This window comes from Helicoverpa armigera, chromosome 16 (genome assembly GCF_030705265.1).
Source record: "Helicoverpa armigera isolate CAAS_96S chromosome 16, ASM3070526v1, whole genome shotgun sequence".
In the NCBI taxonomy this organism is placed as follows: domain Eukaryota; kingdom Metazoa; phylum Arthropoda; class Insecta; order Lepidoptera; family Noctuidae; genus Helicoverpa; species Helicoverpa armigera.
In genome coordinates, this window is record NC_087135.1 from 7,097,486 (window position 1) to 7,116,301 (window position 18,816).

The following is an 18,816-nucleotide window of genomic DNA, read 5'->3' on the forward strand; positions in this document are numbered from 1 at the left end:
ATTACATAGGTATGTACATACATAGGTAATCCTCAACAGTACTCCTGTTTTGCGACATTTTCAATTTTCATGATCAATTTGTTAGACTGACACAAAAATTGTTATATTATTACAGATTAGTAAAAAATAACCAAAGCCTTGTTGTGTTTTGTAGATACGAGTACTTACTTACCTACTCTTGTGCTATCTTATACTTGGATTTAGTAAGTAGAATATCATATACGATATGTTTAAAGGCGGTCTAGTTACATTTTCGAGTAGGTTATCGAGAAAGCTCACATATCATAGTTTCACCTAATGCCCCCTATATAATATTAAGCTTTGTTGACGCTACTAATAATGCTGCTCACATTCCTGTTCAGAATAAATTTATTGGGTCATGAGCCCACAATCTTATCTTAGGAAGACAGTGTGAGTTGTACCTTATGGGATTGGTTTTGTCACGTAGCCTACCATACACCAAGACTACTTTCATATTAATTTAAATTTGACCTTGGCAAAACCAAATTTGAGAGAAAACAAGACCATGATAAGTAGTACCAAGGCGTGGATTACGACGTAGAAAAGTCCTGTAAACCATTGTTTAGCTCATAGATTTTCATTCTTCTCACATTTAAAATTACAATTAACCTTGTAAACCTACCTTCATCAAGTTTCAACAATTCAAGACAGAACTCAGTAAATTAAATTTTCATGGGCAGACTATAAGGAAAGTTTTTATATTATGACGAACATTCTGAGATGATGTAGGTTTTTTATGAGTCTAACTTTGTTACTTTGGAATTTATTGTAAAATTATGCTATAAAATTATGCTGGTCGTGAGAGAGATATTTTTGAGGATTTTTGATATCACGAACAAAAGAAAGGAGAGCGTGACTAGGCATAAACGGAACTTGTAGTACTGTAATTTATTCTTGCCTAGAACTTGCTGATTTTTATATTCTAGAGCAGTCATGTAAGATTTTAGCGTCTGCAAAAATTGTATTACCCTTGGGCCTTATTTCAATCTTTAAAGTTATAACAATGTTTAGACCGTTGAAGTTACCAGGTAGGTCTTCCTGAAAATAAATAATAATAATATTATAGGTTTAGATTAACCAGTACTCCCTAGGATAAAAAATTATTTCGGATCGACATTTCCTTTCCAATCGGCCGAACGCTTTTGTAATCCAAACTTTTGTTCACGTTTGTTGAGTTGGTCAGAGTTACGTTGTTAGGGAGTTCTGAAATGAATTTTAAAAAATGCATGCAATATTCGTGCGTTTGGCAGTCGAAAAGGATCAGGTAATATTTTTTTGTTAATTTATAAATTCTGCTTAAATAAAGCATAGAGAAGGTATAAGTTAATAGATGTTATGTACAGCCTTGTCTCAGTGATGCGATATCAACTTAGATATAAAGAGAGACTTCTAATCAATTTCAAAATTTAAAGTCAAGAAATAAACATGAAAAAATATTCTTAAAATATTTGTTGATAAAATAAATCTAATTCACTGAAGAGAAGATAATCTAGCTATCTGTGAACGAATCATTCAAATCAGTGATTTCACGTTCCCTTATATTTATGTTTTCCCTTGTAATCTCTCTCCAAAATATCGCTTGAATGGTCGATCAAGATTCAATTCAATGGTCAGAGATTAAAACCTCATTCAAGATTTCAGAACTGAAGATTTACAAACATTTAAATATTTCAGTCAATTTTGTAATTCTTCATCTATTTTAAAACGGTTCTTGGATAAGATTTTCTTCGTAGATAAAGGCTTTTTACCCTCCGTAGAGACAATCGCAGTGCTACGGCGTAGCTTACGTAACCGTAGCGGCTACGAAGCTACGGAAAGGTGAAATATTTGCTTGTTGATTACGCTTCTATCCGACCGTATCTTCAAGTCATAAATCAAGTAGCTTCACAAAGATTTTTTCATAGGAAATTACCCTTTTTACATTTTTAATATCGTAAAAGCCTTTCTATTAAAGTAGTATTATTAAATTTCAGAATTTCATATGGCTAGACCAATTTAAGTTCAAATTATAGGCTGCAAAATACGTAAAGGTCTTCAGATTTTTAAGGTTCTTTGAACAATTCATTGAATAATGAACATCTTATCTCAACTATTTCGGGTCCGGTTCCAGGCCAACCAAATTTTGTTGAAAACCAGCAGGTATTTTACACAAAATGTTTGCAGGTAACTCGTCCCAATTAGGGGTCTGACATGAATCCCAAAAGTTTGACCAACTATTAAACATATCCTTGAAAATGTTCTTTACGGCTAACATGACCTGCTTTATTACATTAGAACAATTAAACGTGAGTTTGTCAATAGTCCTAAAGTACTAGTAGGTATATGTAAGGCGCCAACTGCAATGTCATACATTATCAGCTGAGAAATTCTACAGTTTTTGAACTTTTTTTAAAGTACAGTCATAGTCACGTGTGCTTTCCAATACAAAATACTTTCTGTACTCTATGTTTCAACCCACAAAGATAGCAGTCGACAGGCAAAAACAAAAGAAGTTTAATTTCTTTCCCAACTCGTTCCATCTCCAACAAGGAAGGATCCAATACTCAGCAAAAAGGTAAAAGTACCATTAGCTTCTCGTATATCACTTGTAAGTGCGACAATTGAGGTGCGACTGAAATCCCGGGATCCCGGGATTGCGGTCCATGACCCGCTCCGGATAGGAAAGTAATTAGGTTCTCCTCGTACATAAAACTTTGTGGTAACTGCTGAGGTTGCGGCGCAGGTAAGATCCCGGCATTGCACGTTCTTATTAGATTCTATTAGTTAATTAAAATCGTGTGTGGAATGGAGTGGACGAGCAATTTATGGAAGTCTAAGAGTGCAGCTTGGAGAATTTTCAGAGAGAACTCTTGGTAAGATGGTGCTTCATTAATTAATTACAAAACTAGCCTTTTATAACCATTTTATAACATTGCACTTTTCTGTAGCCATAAAACATAGCTATAATGCTTGCAAATGGTTAGGAATCGAAATTGGTACCTAGGGAGTTATTAGGGGTTCAAACAGCGGTTTATATAAAACTAACACATTCCTAATTTGAAAATAAAAACAAACAAACCCATAGAAAACAAATCACAATACGTGACATGCCATAAATAACTCTCATAAATAATTCAATGAGGAAAATATCGGTTTAGAAAAACGACAAAGTTACGTATTTTAGTTCCTATTCAACTATTTTGGTCAACAAAAGAACCAGTATCTTTATAATGCTATATTATTTTGTGAACTTACTAAAGATTTCTTTTCTAATCTTTTATCTACAACCCTTTATCTTGTCTAATCTACCTTAGCCCAAAAAATCATCAATTTCAAATGCCACCAGGTTTTGTGATGGCTTATGATACTGGTAAAAAAGTTCCTCATTCATCAGATTACACAAAATAATTATGACTTAGGTAAGTACTAAATATCGTATGCAGACTTAAATACAGCCACAAACCTTTCAACTGTGGTGTTCAAGTTTATCCCTCGCATAGCGTGCAAGAAGTTCGTTGACCTCTCGTTAGTAATAGAAGTGTTTGTAAAAGACTAGACGTTTTTCAGCGGCTTCACCCGCGTCCCGTGGGAACTACTGCCCGTATCGGGATATAATATAGCCTATATTAATCGGGAAGGGCATAGATTCCCAACAGTGAAATAATTTGTAGAACCGGTCCAGTAGTTTTAGCGTTTATCCATGTACAAACAAATTTTTCCTCTTTATTATATTAGTATAGATAGTATAGACTGGAGGTTTATTCAAAGGCAAAGCTTTCAATTATCTTGGATTAAAACTATCGTATTTCGAAGTCTACCAACAGAAAGGGATATCAAAGTATCTTCTCACTATTGAATAGAAACAAATAAATACATTAAACTTGAACAAATGTCTGGTTAACGTAAAAGCTATTTGTAATTTTGGTTTGCTTTCAATCACTTGAAATTAGGAGCTGAGTGGAACTTAATCAAATACTTGAGTACTGTTACAATAATAATTGATATTATATAAAAAATACGACTTGTGTTTAATAAAGTCACAATACAAATTATCATCAATGGGATTAATCGAGTAAACAATAAGCCATTAATTCAAATTCAGCAATCAACTACAGGTCGGTAAGTCTATAAGTAATTAGTAAAATGGATGGCCGAAACATCAGTTAATGTGCCAAAGTGATGTTTGGACCAATAAAGTGTTGCCAGCGCTCGTTCATTACGGAATTAAATGTAGCTCGAATACTGGTTCGATTCCATTAATTAATCGTATTGTTAGGACTTTATTGGACAATTGCATTTGCCCGTTTAATATCGAATTGGATTTTTCATCTCGGATTAAAACTCGTTTTATATGTTGCTTGTTTGTTTGTGTGCAGTTGGCATCATGTACCTCTATTGAATTGTGAATCGATTTTTAATTCTTGCTCCTTGGTTCACGGAATTGAATTAAATATTATTTTAGTGGAGGTAAACAAAGGTTTTACTACAATACTGTCTATTTAAAATGTATAAAACTCATTTCAGTATCAATCTTTCAAACAAACGAATGAATATAATTAGTACAAGGTAAGTAATTCTGAAGTATCGTTATTTGAAATGACATTTCCCCAAAAATGACATTTAAACGAAAATAGTAACAATAAGTATATTTCGTAACGAAAAACATCAAACAGTCGATCACAGAGATGCCGGAGGGAATTTCATAAAATACGGAATTTTCATTTATTTCATGTTGGCCCAGATTAAAAGGAAAATGAATCGGCCAGTAATTGTCATGCAAATTGGTAGTCAGTAGTCAGTCTGGTGTGAAGAGCTGCAGATAGCGGCTAGCTGATCTGATGCTAATAGTAATGACATTTTTCTACTCAACTACGCCGCAATAGGTTAATTGTAGAATGGAGAAAATGCGCATAAGATGTATACTTCTAGTGCGTTTTACCTGCGTGTTGTAGGGTCCCGCTCAACAGTTTCATGATCCATTTACTTATACAAATCTAGACACACGGCAGTGTGTCCGCCAAGTTCGAGCAAAAAAGGCGACACACCGGCCGTGGGTTATATTACACGAACCATTTCGGGCCAAATTCGACCCCCCTGTAACTCAAAATCTATTTTATTTACGCATATCAAATTTCTAGTATCTGTTGAGACCCCCTCACTTATCTAAAATACAAAATTTCATTAATATACCTATTGTAGGTCTTGAGATATTGACGTCAGAAAATCGCTATTTTTACTATACACTTATTCACTGATTCACTTATTCACTTATTCACTGATTCACTGACTCACTCATCAAAAACCTAGACCACTTCCAATGGTCGTATTGACTTGAAATTTGGCATGGAGGTAGGTCTTTATGTCAAGGTAAAGGGAAAAATCTGAAAATTGCCAAGTGTGAGTCGGTTTCAAAATAATGAAGGTGTTTTATACCCGGTGTAAATTTATACCCCTAAGGAACTAAAACGAACTAAATTTATCTATATTTATATAATATATCTTCGAATGGTACAAAGGTTTGTATTTAGTCAAAGTAAAGTAAAAATCTGAAAACGGCCAAGTGTGAATCACTTTCGAAAATAACGAATGTGTAACTTTGATCCACGAACATAATATATGATAACATGTCATGTCAGTCAGTTGGTAAATCTAGTCATAGTTAATCTAGTTCATTTCTTTGTAAGAAACATAGTGCATATTAAAAAATCTAAAAGATAGTATAAATGAGACATTTCTTTAACTAACTTCATCATAAGAAAAAAATAAAATAAACAACCTTACAAAAATAAATGAAATCCCACCCAAAACAAAAATGTGAAAGACTGCCAAGTTCGATAATATGGGAATGCTTCGCCTATAAAAGAAGTGAGATCTGAATAAGTACCAAGTTCCCTATACATACCTCAGTTAAAAATAGTTACTTTTTAATGATGATTACTTGGCAAGTTTTAATAGAAAATTAAATACTTGATTCATTGCGTTTAGTAGGTTTATAACAAGGTGTATGAAAACTTGCCAAGTAACATCATTAAAAAGTAACTATTTTTAACTGAGGTATGTATAGGGAACTTGGTACTTATTCAGATCTCACTTCTTTTATAGGCGCAGCATTCCCATATTATCGAACTTGGCAGTCTTTCACATTTTTGTTTTGGGTGGGATATATTTAAATGAAACTCTCATACTCATCGGTTCTTATTTATTATTTCATAGAAGTAATAGGTAACCACATAAATCTTTTTCCACTGAAAATAAAAAATCCTACTTACTGTGTCCTACTTTTTCATTCCCAAAACATATTATTTCAACCACAGCCGCTGCCATGAAAGGCACTAAAGAGGTAATTTTTCATATATTTTGTACACTCATTTTTGTAAAAAAAGGTGTTGGGTACACGCAATCAAAGTGCGAAGGTTTAATTTAAGGAGGGTGAGGGAAATTCCACGCTTCGCCGTCGAAGAAAAGAAAACGGTGATTGAATTTCAAAATACGTGGGTCGTGACGTCATCCTTTGATTGGTAGGCCACTGAGAAATACCATAACTTTAAATGAGACTTTGTTAGCAATAGCATGATACCTGTTACATACAATATGTATTGATAAATATGTTTATATGTAGCTATATGTAATTTATCAGTTGTGTTGGCACCCATAACACAAGTTATACAATGTGTCCCGGGGATAAGTGACCGCCCGAAATTTTTTGAATATTTGTACAAAATTAAGGATAATTTCATTTATATTTTTGAAAAAAATCATTAAAAAAATTTTATTGTCAGGCCTGTTAATAACAGGCTTTGCTCTTTTTTTTCAAATTTCAACTGACTGTATTTTTGCATTTGTTTGAAATAGCAGCAAACATTGTTGTGAGCTATTGTAGGAAATATCATGTAGTTTATTAATAAATTAAAAGAAAGTGATATTAAGGGGGCATTTATTGGATTTATTTTGAAAAAACTGAAAAAAAGGCGTTATTTTCTTTGAATTTTTATTTTCTTTTTTTTCTAATAAATGTTTTATTACATTTTTGTTATGTTTGATAATTTTAATTGATAAACTATGATGTCGGCTAGTCAATAAAGAAAAAGAATTTAAAAGATGTAAAACTTAGGAAATATCTTAAAAAAACTGCAGCACGTCACAGTATTTACTAAAAATCATTAAAAAAAAACCAAAGGCGGTAAGTCCCAAATATAAAGGAAATTATCCTTAATTTTGTACAAATATTCAAAAAATTTCGGGCGGTCACTTATCCCCGGGACACATTGTATAATAACTTACCATGGGGCTAAACGACCGTGTATGAAAAGGTGTCCCGATATTATTATTTATTTATTTACACAACGTGTTACAATGCTATCCGTAAAGCCGAAAGGGAGTTAAATTACCATAATAAAGACTCAATTTACCTAATTTTTAAATCATCATATCGATATTTGATTTTTAATTTTTCATTGAAGCACAAGCCCGAGCTGACTAGCTAACTGAAACAGTCTGAGGTGAAAATTAAATGCGTCATCGAATCAATATTTGTAATCCATACTAATACCTATGGCAACTCCGAAATTAACTATGTCTATCAAGTAATTCGGTATAAGAAACGACTTGGCACTTTTTATCCGGGTGCAGGAGACGTGGATGGAAACCGCTGGTAATAGTGTCCAAAAAATCTGTAGTCTCATTGCAAGTTATCAAAACCAAAAAAAAAAAATCATGAGTCTTCACTTTTTAAGGTTCCATTATATCTATCTGAAGTTACGCCTAAAGTAGTGAATACACATAGTTCTCTTTAAGTTCTGCACAATCTGTATTAATATGATGACGTAAACACGAGTTTGATATAATGTCAATGCCAGCGGTGATTACAGAGTCCGTTTCGTGGAAGTCAACAAACTTTGGCTCGATTCCCCGCAATTTGGATTTCGCGGGAACTTTGTACCTAAATGTTTACAACTACTAAGGTAGGTACATAGTCTAGTACCTACCTTAGCAGTGTCTAGCATTAGAACGATATTATGCAACTCATGTTATAACTATCTACTCAAAGCGTAAAAAATAAACTCAATTAGGTATTTTTGTTTATGATTGATATTTGTAACAATTTCTTCTATTGACTCTCTTCGATTGATGCAATTGAAGATATATTGAAGACCGCTTAATTCAATTCATATAATAATACATAAAAATATCAACAACACTCTTATAAGTAGACGAGTAAGAGAGTAGTAGATAACGCGCAGAATCAAAAAAACTATAGGTACCTAGGTACCTAGTTACATATTAAGATTGTGAATGAGAGGAACAATGTTAGTAGATTAATGCAAAATATATCTTATTAGCCGTTTTCCCGCGGTTTCACCCGCGTCCCGTGGGAGCTACTGCCCGCACCGGGATAAAATATAGCCTATGTTACTCGCAGATAATATAGCTTTCTAATGGTGAAAAAATATTAAAAATCGGTCCAGTAGTTTTTGAGTTTATCCATTACAACCAAAAAAACAAACAAACAAACAATTTTTTCTCTTTATAATATTAGTATAGAATATAGATAGTATAGATGGCGGCTCTTATTTCTAATTCTTTGACATAAAACAAAGGCGTAATAATATACTACGCATTACGATCACAACGGCAACGGCCAAAGCCGTCCAGACTAAAGTTTTGCAAGAAAAGGACGCGTGATCATTCGGCAGATCGGCACTCAGTAATCGGCGCGCGCCGAGTCGGCCGCCACGTCTCTAATAAGTGTATCAAACAATATTACCACTAAAAATATAATACAATTGTTTTGTATAACAGAATTTTGATTATGGTAAGCTCATGTATATTAATTTTTGAGCATGATTTTTTGTCCATGTTTTTATTTACATATTCATAAAGTTTTGGCACGAATCTGTTTTTAAATGGCTGCTAAGCCGCTCCCATTACGACGATATGAGGTCCCGACCTTGAGGCGCGCTTGTTTTTTTGCGGCGGGGAATCCCTGAGCGATAAACTATTTTCGTCGGTGTCGGTGCTATATCAATGTTAATTTTATTCTAGTTTTTGTTTTTAATACTGACATTGTGTACTGTGTAGGAAACAAGTTGACTGTGCCTAGAAATCATTTCTGAATATTTTTATTTATTATTTCGAGGCATTCCAAACAATAACAATACCTATAAATTTTAATGTTTTGAGATAAATTTCATTTTATAAAATAACGATATTCATACATCTACGATAGTTAGGTTTGTGTTACAATTTCCATCATGTGCTAATCGAGCTTGCGACATGCGAATCAGCGTCAATCAATATCACCCGTACCTATAGGTATAAATTATTTAAATGTAAACATTTAGTATGATCAAATTCCTTATCGCTAGGCAATTCATAGGTTATTTTTAGCATCACCGTATCAAAGTGGTTATAAATTAGATTTATAAACAAACGTATTTTTATTCTTGTACAATCGATTTATATACTTACATACGAGCAAACAATAAAATATATACCGATTCTAGGTAGGTATATACATACATACTTTCTATCACTTTGTAGGCAAAGCCGCTGTCGCTGACCGTCCGTCCCTATATACCTATGCTTAAATCTTACTACATAAAATAAAATTTTAACGAATTTTTATTTACTTCATAATAATGGTCATTATGTAAATTTATTACAAAAATGGATATCAAAGTAGCTGCAGTAATAAATGAGAAAATATTTTACCAAAATTCTGTATAAATTTGATCGAGGGCTGAAAAAATCGATTGATTGACGATGGATCAGTTGAGCCTGCAATACTTTCTTCCGAAGCGCTGCAATGAGTGGGCGCCCTAATCATGAGATGACGTAATAGGTACTGACCCGGGCGAATCGTTCGTGAAATTCCAGAATATTCTGCATACAAATCAACATGCATGCAGACGATCGCATATTAGTGCACGTGTGTTTTTTCCGAGTAGCATAACTAGCGTTTGTCGCAAGGTCGGAATTTGAGTGTCAGTGTCAGTAGATAAATGTTGTATGAGGCTCACTTTAGGTGGACAAACTCTGGATTTGGTATTATAGAAAGTGGGCTATGCTTGTATTAATTAGGTCGTGTAATGTCATGTTTTATGATAACTTAAAATCACATTACTACACTACACTCTAAGTTCTGACGACTGCAAGAGTCGTATGTTATCTTAATCAAATAAATAAATCTTGACCACACTAGAACACTAATCATGAAAATAAAGATTAACTTTATTAAACAATTGTTAATTCACAGATAATGGCGCACGGATACAAGGAATTTGTGGTTATAAAAATATTGAGCCAGAGAAATGATGGCCTTGAACAATATGTATGTATACCGAAGACTTGGATAAAGGTGAAAGACTGTGATAATGACGACGTGGTGTTTGGATATCCTTCCGAACAAAGAGATAATATTGCAAGACTCATTAACCAATCCTTGGATAAAAGATGGCCTACATTGTTTGGCGAAGTGGTACATAAAACGGGTAAGTTCGATAGTATTGATGACTAGCTTCCGACTGCGGTTTCACCCGCTTCCCGAGATAACTGCTTCCCGTAGCCGGGTGGTGGCAAAAACTATCCTACTTATGACCTTCTACCGTGTGTAAGCTATTTCCCCTCTAATTTTCAGCTATAGGGTAAAGGCGGGATAGATGCCCCACTTTTTGAAATATGCTTATAACTTAATAAATATTGGTTCTACAGTAATAACACCTATGAATGTAACTAGTTTAATCCTTTATGTTTATTTGTGATTTGTCTTTTTGGACCTATATACTACACGTTTTGCAGATTTTAGCTTTTTGTAGACCTCGATTTTTGGGGATAGATGCCTACCCCTATGGATAGTTGCCCCACCTTGAAAATACTAGCGAGGATAGATGCCTACGGTGCGGGATAGATGCCCTTCATACTTAAACAGTATGAAGGGCATTTTACTTTAATTTATTTGAAACTAGCTGTTGCCCGCAACTTCGTCTGCGTAGGCAATATAAAATAGTCAAAATACTACTTATCCCGTAGGTGCATTCTTTCACGTGACAGTATAATTAGGATTAGCACTTAGCAGTCGCATAGATTCATTGATCAAGGTTGTGTTGTGGATGTGACCATTTATCTAAACAAAAGAAGTAAAGTTTGTGACGTTGTGAATATCTCTGGATCTAGTCAGCCAATTTGGAAAATTATTACGTATGGTGCGTAAGTAATTTTCACAGGAAACAGTTATAATCTATGTCTATATGCTTTGAGTCTGACAAAGCTGTCATTTGCACATTTTGTGTAGCTGCTGCGACTAATCAGAAGCCAGAAAGTCTGTCAGTTTCACCATGGATATCGTCTTGTGTAGTGAGACTGGATTGAAGATAGGTAGATAGGTAGTCGCTCCAAGCAAGATATTGGTACTCAAATAGATTCGGTGACTGGAAGGCAACACCAACATAGTTGGGGAATAGCTGGATGGATGATAAAATGAGTCATCATCATCAGCAGGCGCATAGGGTAGGATAGTTTCACTACTGGGGAGAAACACTTGTATGACGGGGATTTTCTGTGCACTTACTCACTATGGTAAGGCTGACCCCACCTTAGGCGTGCGCGATCCTCGGGCGTGTGAGTAGCGCGGGCGTCGCGAGCACGCTGCATGAACGTCGCGTTTTGCTGCCCTGCGGCATGTGTGAAGAGTGCAAGCGACGCGCTCGCGGCGAGCACGCGGCGCTCGAGTTGCGTTCTTACCCCTTCACCCGCTATCCCCGCCGCCCGCTAAACGCCTTAGCAGTTAAACGTCAAGGAGAGCGGCGCGTGCGCGCCGCGAGCGCGCTGTAGGTAAATGCCGCAGGGCAGCAAAACGCGACGCTCACGCAACGCGCTCGCGACGCACGCGCGGCGCCCGCGCTACTCACACGCCCGAGGATCGCGCACGCCTAATGTGGGGGAGGCCTAAGCCGGGACTCCACCGAAATGTTTGCATTAGTTCACGAATAGGCTAAATGTACGTATCTGTGAGAGTCCACTTCATGTGTTTGTATTTGAAACCTGCAGTTTTGCCAAGATTTTCAAAATGTACGCTTGCAATTTGTCATTTCTTGGTGGACCCAACAAATCGAAAGAAACATAAGTGTTGTATACTGTGCGTCACTACCGCACACCGGGAAAATTTCGCTCTTGCGGAGGACGTTTATAGTATACCATATTTTGTGTCACACAGGACGACAGTAAGTATCCACCGAAACACTTTCAAAGATCTGATGACCGAACAAATCAGACCTGACTTGGTCACCTGGGGTCAATCAGAGCTCTATGAAGCAATCATATGCTTTGGCTCCTACTGTTATTGTGGTTTCTGAAAATTTATTCACCTCATTCAACGATGAATGTAATTCTGATGGTACTATTAAGAACACTTGCTTAGCGCAGAAGCTGACGTTGGCAGGTCGACTCTTTTGACTTCTCGAATAGGATACCATTGGTTTTTGTGCAATGCACACCTGCAATGCATGCTGGATTAGGATAGGATACAGGTGGATAGGATTTGCAACAGCAAAAAATTCTGTCTTTGTGATTGAATGACATCAAACGTAGTTTTATATAAAAGGTGTTTTTTAGATTTGGCTCGGGTCTTACTGAGACTGTTCGTAATCGTGACCAGTGTATTTGCGATCAGAAGTTGAAAGTAAGCATGTCTCTGGTATGCGACGCGCAATTTGTACGTTTTCAGACGCATAAAGCATTTTACGTGTGTATGGTATTAAATCGAGAAAGCTCCCATTTCTTATCTGCACTTTGTATCTGGGCTTGTTCTTAAAGCTACAGAATCCTACATTACCCACCTACCTCACGCTTAGCAGCGCTTGCGAGAGACAGATCCTCCTTTCTTCTAGGATTAAGTTTACATATTTTGCATCAGAAAAAATAATTAAGGTCTACTTAATACTACTCACTCAAAGTAATTTGTTTTAAGGCCACCACATTAGTGGAAGATAAGCTAAACTATGTTTATGAAAAAATCCTGATATGAACTCCATCTGTAACTTTAAATGATAATTAATTGTTATACTAAAGTCATCATTTTTGACATAATGTTCAAAAAATAATTTAGATGGCACCGTTTTAAATTTGGCTGAGAACTATTAATTTTCCTTTCATCAAGGTAATAATTATAATTGGATTTTGATGTGGCACGGCAAACTGACAAACACTATTGAAATGTCTATCGAAAAATTACACTACGTGTTAAAATATGGTGAATTACGGAAAATACACAACCAACTCCATCTGTTGAAATAATAATCCTCTATAAAGAATGTATGGTAATTTATTGTCATTTACCACCTCGCTCCTTTGACAAATTTTATGTATTTTATTTAACACAGATTACCACAGATGGAGCTACATACTTTAACCTTGGCTAAACAAAATTTTCATATTTTTTTTTTCTTCCGAAGTTACTTATGAAGGTGTGATTTTCTGTGTAAAGGTTAATAATAGGCCGATCAATTAATATGAGTACAACATTCAAATGTACAGTTTTGACAAACAGATTGCGTGTCGTAATATTTTACATCTTGAATTCACAAAATTAGTCATATCTTTTGATAGAGTGAATCGATTTCGATGAAACAAAAACTAAGTAATACCCCAAGTTACGTAGAATTTTTGTATATAAGCATTGTCTGCATTGAATTCTTAGATTTTACGTGAATCCCGAACGAACAAACAGATAAACAGACAAACAGACAAACAGACAAAAATGACAAAAATGATGGAAATGGGTTCTATTAGTTATCCTTTAACATGCTGGCTATTTTTTTTGACAATTTCTTCAATGTACAAAAATTACTTTTCTACAGATTTATTATATGTATAGATGAAAAGTATTTCGCAGTTTTTTAAATCTTTTTATATTCATTATCAGATTAATTAAAATTAACACAATAAAATTCTAAAAGTATTTGTTCAACAAAAATAATGTATTTTAAACCCTTATTATAAAATATTAATTATTTAGTTTCAACATGCAAAATCATAAAAATCATTTTTTCTTAAAAAACTAAAATAACACAATATACTTAGCATCATAATATTTAACCGGACAGTGCTTTAAGTTTTCCACATCTCGAGAAAATGTCTGAAAAGTGTACAGGTTTCATGTAATCAGTACTGACACATTACACATTGAATCCAGTCGGATTTAGACTTTGTTTGTTCACAGTTTTCAAAGCATTCTATGCAGTATTTTTTTTGTATCTTTAGGCTCATCCTGTCCATCTCTTTTAGTCTTCTTTGCCGGCAAACCTTTAGTTTTCATTCCCTTAACTTTGTTCTTAGGTGAATTGTCTTCATCTTCACTGTTTGAACTGTAAATTATTCGTAATCAATAAAAAGTGTAAATACCTATACATAAACACATTAAAAATATAAAAAAAAAACACAAAAATATATTAAAAATATACATTCAAAGCACTTATAATACATTCAGGTGTATGGTGGTGTATGGAGAGATAGACGCCCCTAGGGGCACCTATACCGTAAAAAATCAGGGCAACTATCCTTTTTGACAGGGATATATGCCCTAGTATTTTTTTAAATAAATAAATACAATAGAGCAACTATTTACATCAAAATGAAACTACTTCATGAAACAATATACATACGTAATAAAAAAATTGACGGAATTAATATCTACTTATAAAGTTATACAACAGCAAATACTCACCTTTAAAAATTTTACGCTCGCTTTAAGTTCGCCGCGGAGATGAATTCACACACGAGCGAAACTCGACCCCACCCCTCGACACCGCGTGGCTAACTTAGGTGCGGGGTGCTTGTGGCTTCTAATTAAACGGTTGTTTCTTAATCGCGAGCATGGGAAGTTAGGTTTTTTAAAAATGGGGCATCTATCCCACTGCGGCATCTATCCCGCCTTTACCCTAATGGTTTTTAGGATGTTAAGTATATGTTGACAAAATAAACAAAAGTTATCTAAATTAAACTAACTATGGACGTAATACTTACAATTTATTTATATACTATAACTAAATTCCTCCCGCGGCTTCGCTCGCGTGGTGTGTAAAAAAGCAGAAAGAATAACAAATATACATTCTCACAATCTTTCAATGTATAATAATATTACTACCAATATCCTACGATATATGGAAATATACAATAGGACAACAGCATTCCTATCAAAATATAATTTTACTTAAATTAATTTTAGTATTTAAATATCTACGGACACTGTATTATGTATATTGGGTATCCTACCTATTTATTTGTGTTAACAACAACGAAATTTTTATAGAATGTCAAGAAGACGCTTTTCGAGTACTGAAAAACAAAAACTCTGGAGAAGAACATAAAACTGAAGATCAGTCAGAGAAAAGTAAACCAGGTAATTAACAACTTAGAGAAGACACAATATCATAGTTCCATGTATACCTACTTATCTATCATATTTAGATTAATTATTTTGTTACTTGACGATATATAATGGATAGTTTCACCGGTTACTGATAAAGTTTATGATAGCCTATCAGGACTTATCTGTCAGATAAACTATAAGTTATAGTTTCACAGGTCTCAGATAGCGATATCTGAAAGAATTTGTAAGCAGCCTTTATTCATCATCATCCTCCAAACCTTTTCCCAACTATGTTGGGGTCGGCTTCCAGTCTAACCGGGTTCAGCTGAGTACCAGGGCTTTACAAGAAGCGACTGCCTATCTGACCTCGTCAACCCAGTTACCCGTTAGTTGTAAGCAGCCTTTATTAAGCAGATAGTATTAAATATTCGATAAACAACTGACACTTTATCGGTAAACAGTGAAAACGGACCTTAATATAATATTACTAATCTCACTGAACTGAGTACACTTTTTTATTGCAGAAAATAAAAAAACAAAAGCTACTTTTGAAAATGAAAAATCATCTTCGAAAAAAATTAAACGCAAACGAAAACAAACTGATTCTGGCGATAAGACGCAAAACAAACAAGCTAAAGCCAAAAGAAGCAAAGATGATGAGTTTAAATTGCAACTATCAAAACTAATGAAAATGCTCTTGAAAGGTAAAGATAGTGATCGACATGAATCGCCATCCTCGTCAAGTTCATCAGAAGAATCTGACACTGAAGAATCTGAAGCTGAAGAATCTGAAAGTATATCTAATGAAGATAACGATATTCCCACAACATCAAGAAGATCTGCTCGAGCTCAGTCGTCTAAGCCTGACGGCTATTATCGCCATATTGATGATTCTTCAGATTCAGATTACGTTCCTGGCTATGAGATAAATTCAAAAAATAAATCGACTGTAAAAAAAGGAAAATCTAAGAGAAAGGTTTCTGAAAGTAATCGATCAAATCAGTCTGAACCGTCTGGCAATAATGAAAATGACGATGTGGACATTTCGGACACAAACCTATGTCAAATTAATGACGAAGTTCATAATCAATGCAGAAACTTTTATACCGAGTTTAATGATTCATTCAAAAAAACGATGTCAATTTTAGACAATGCAGTCAATTACTTTCAACAAGTCAAGGAAGAAGTATCGAAGGTATCAGAGAAGAAGTCGAAAGACGATAAGGAAAGATTCAAAAAATTTTCTGAATCACAGCCACCGTTTGATGCATCACGTTACAGTACTGGAGATACTAAATGGACTATTCTATATCCAGGGCCGTGTCCAGGTCTTGTAGAACTTATACCACACACAGGTGTTTATGTTTCCGAAGAAGGTCTCAATGAATGCAAAAAGACAAGCAAAGATGCTACAACATTGGCCAGAGCTCTGCTTAAAGAAATTTTTAAAATGGAAGCTTTATTCGTTTGTTCTTTTACCGGTAGTGTTCCCAAACGTGGTAGCATGAATAACTTGAAGGCCAGGCCAGGTCTGGATGTGAAAGCAAGAGAGACCTTGGTATGTTATGCCAAAGAGTATGGGCGTGAAAATAATATGGATAAGGCAGACAAGGAGCGTATTACTAACAGCATAAAAAACGCATTACAAAAGTACCACAGCCTAAGTAATCCGGAACAAGATGAATTACTTAAAGAACAAGCAAGCTTAAAAGTGAAATTTATCAAATAGCGTATTTTTTGTTTTTATTGTGTTAGTGTAACACTTATATGTAGATGTAACCGATTCACATTTTGTCCATTTGTTGTGAAAAGAGTATGAAACTGACTGATTGTAGGTTCTTACCTAATTGAATTATTTTTTATCTTACGCATTACTATATTACCTAATTGCTGCTTCACCGCGGTTTCACCCGCGTCCCGGAGAAATTTGTCACTGTATCCGACAAAATACAACTTATGGTAATGGAATAGTGTAGCTTCCCAACAGTGATAGATTTTTTCAAATGGGCTCAGTAGTTTTGGAGCCTTTTGGGTGCAAACAAAGAAACACAAAAATCTTTTGCCCTTTATTAAATAAGATGTAGATAAATTATTTAAACAGACTAAAGCTGTTCTGCATTGTTTAATGATAAACCTAAAAAAAAATACGCAACTAATATTAGGTATGACATTGTATCGTGTAGGTATATTTAATCCCACCCAAAACAAAAATGTGAAAGACTGCCAAGTTCGATAATATGGGAATGCTTCGCCTATAAAAGAAGTGAGATCTGAATAAGAACCAAGTTCCATACACATACCTCAGTTAAAAATAGTTACTTTTTAATGATGTTACTTGGCAAGTTTTCATACACCTTGTTATAAACCTACTAAACGCAATGAATCAAGTATTTAATTTTCTATTAAAACTTGCCAAGTAATCATCATTAAAAAGTAACTATTTTTAACTGAGGTATGTGTATGGAACTTGGTTCTTATTCAGATCTCACTTCTTTTATAGGCGAAGCATTCCCATATTATCGAACTTGGCAGTCTTTCACATTTTTGTTTTGGGTGGGATTTCATCTAGACACACGGCAGTGTGTCCGCCAAGTTCGAGCAAAAAAAGCGACACACCGGCCGTGGGTTATATTACACGAACCATTTCGGGCCAAATTCGACCCCCCTGTAACTCAAAATCTATTTTATTTACGCATATCAAATTTCTAGTATCTGTTGAGACCCCCTCACTTATCTAAAATACAAAATTTCATTAATATACCTATTGTAGGTCTTGAGATATTGACGTCAGAAAATCGCTATTTTTACTATACACTCACTGACTGATTCACTTATTCACTGATTCACTGATTCACTGACTCACTCATCAAAAACCTAGACCACTTCCAATGGTCGTATTGACTTGAAATTTGGCATGGAGGTAGGTCTTTATGTCAAGGTAAAGGAAAAAATCTGAAAATGGCCAAGTGTGAGTCGGTTTCAAAATAATGAAGGTGTAAAATACCCAATGTAAATTTATACCCCTAAGGAACTAAAACGAACTAAAATCTATATTTATATAATATATCTTCGAATGGTCGTACCGATCTGAAATTCGTTACAAAGGTTTGTATTTAGTCAAAGTAAAAATCTGAAAACGGCCAAGTGTGAGTCACTTTCGAAAATAACGAATGTGTAACTTTGATCCACGAACATAATATATGATAACATGTCATGTCAGTCAGTTGGTAAATCTAGTCCATTTAGTTAATCTAGTTCATTTCTTTGTAAGAAGCATAGTGCATATTTAAAAATCTGAAAGATAGTATAAATGAGAAATTTACTTAACTAGCTTAATCATAAGAAAAAAATAAAATAAACAGCCTTACAAAAATAAATGAAATCCCACCCAAAACAAAAATGTGAAAGACTGCCAAGTTCGATAATATGGGAATGCTCCGCCTATAAAAGAA

General features: G+C 34.7%; 1 protein-coding gene across 1 annotated transcript; it reads left to right on the top strand.

The window, feature by feature from the left end:
* Positions 1-8,670: 8,670 nt before the first annotated feature.
* Positions 8,671-17,751, top strand: LOC110379802 (uncharacterized). The gene is made up of 4 exons (XM_064038553.1): positions 8,671-8,812; positions 10,256-10,490; positions 15,305-15,394; positions 15,889-17,751. Exons 1-4 carry the CDS (start codon positions 8,810-8,812, stop codon positions 17,091-17,093), a joined length of 1,533 nt encoding a protein of 510 aa, XP_063894623.1. The 5' UTR covers positions 8,671-8,809; the 3' UTR covers positions 17,094-17,751.
* Positions 17,752-18,816: the final 1,065 nt, after the last annotated feature.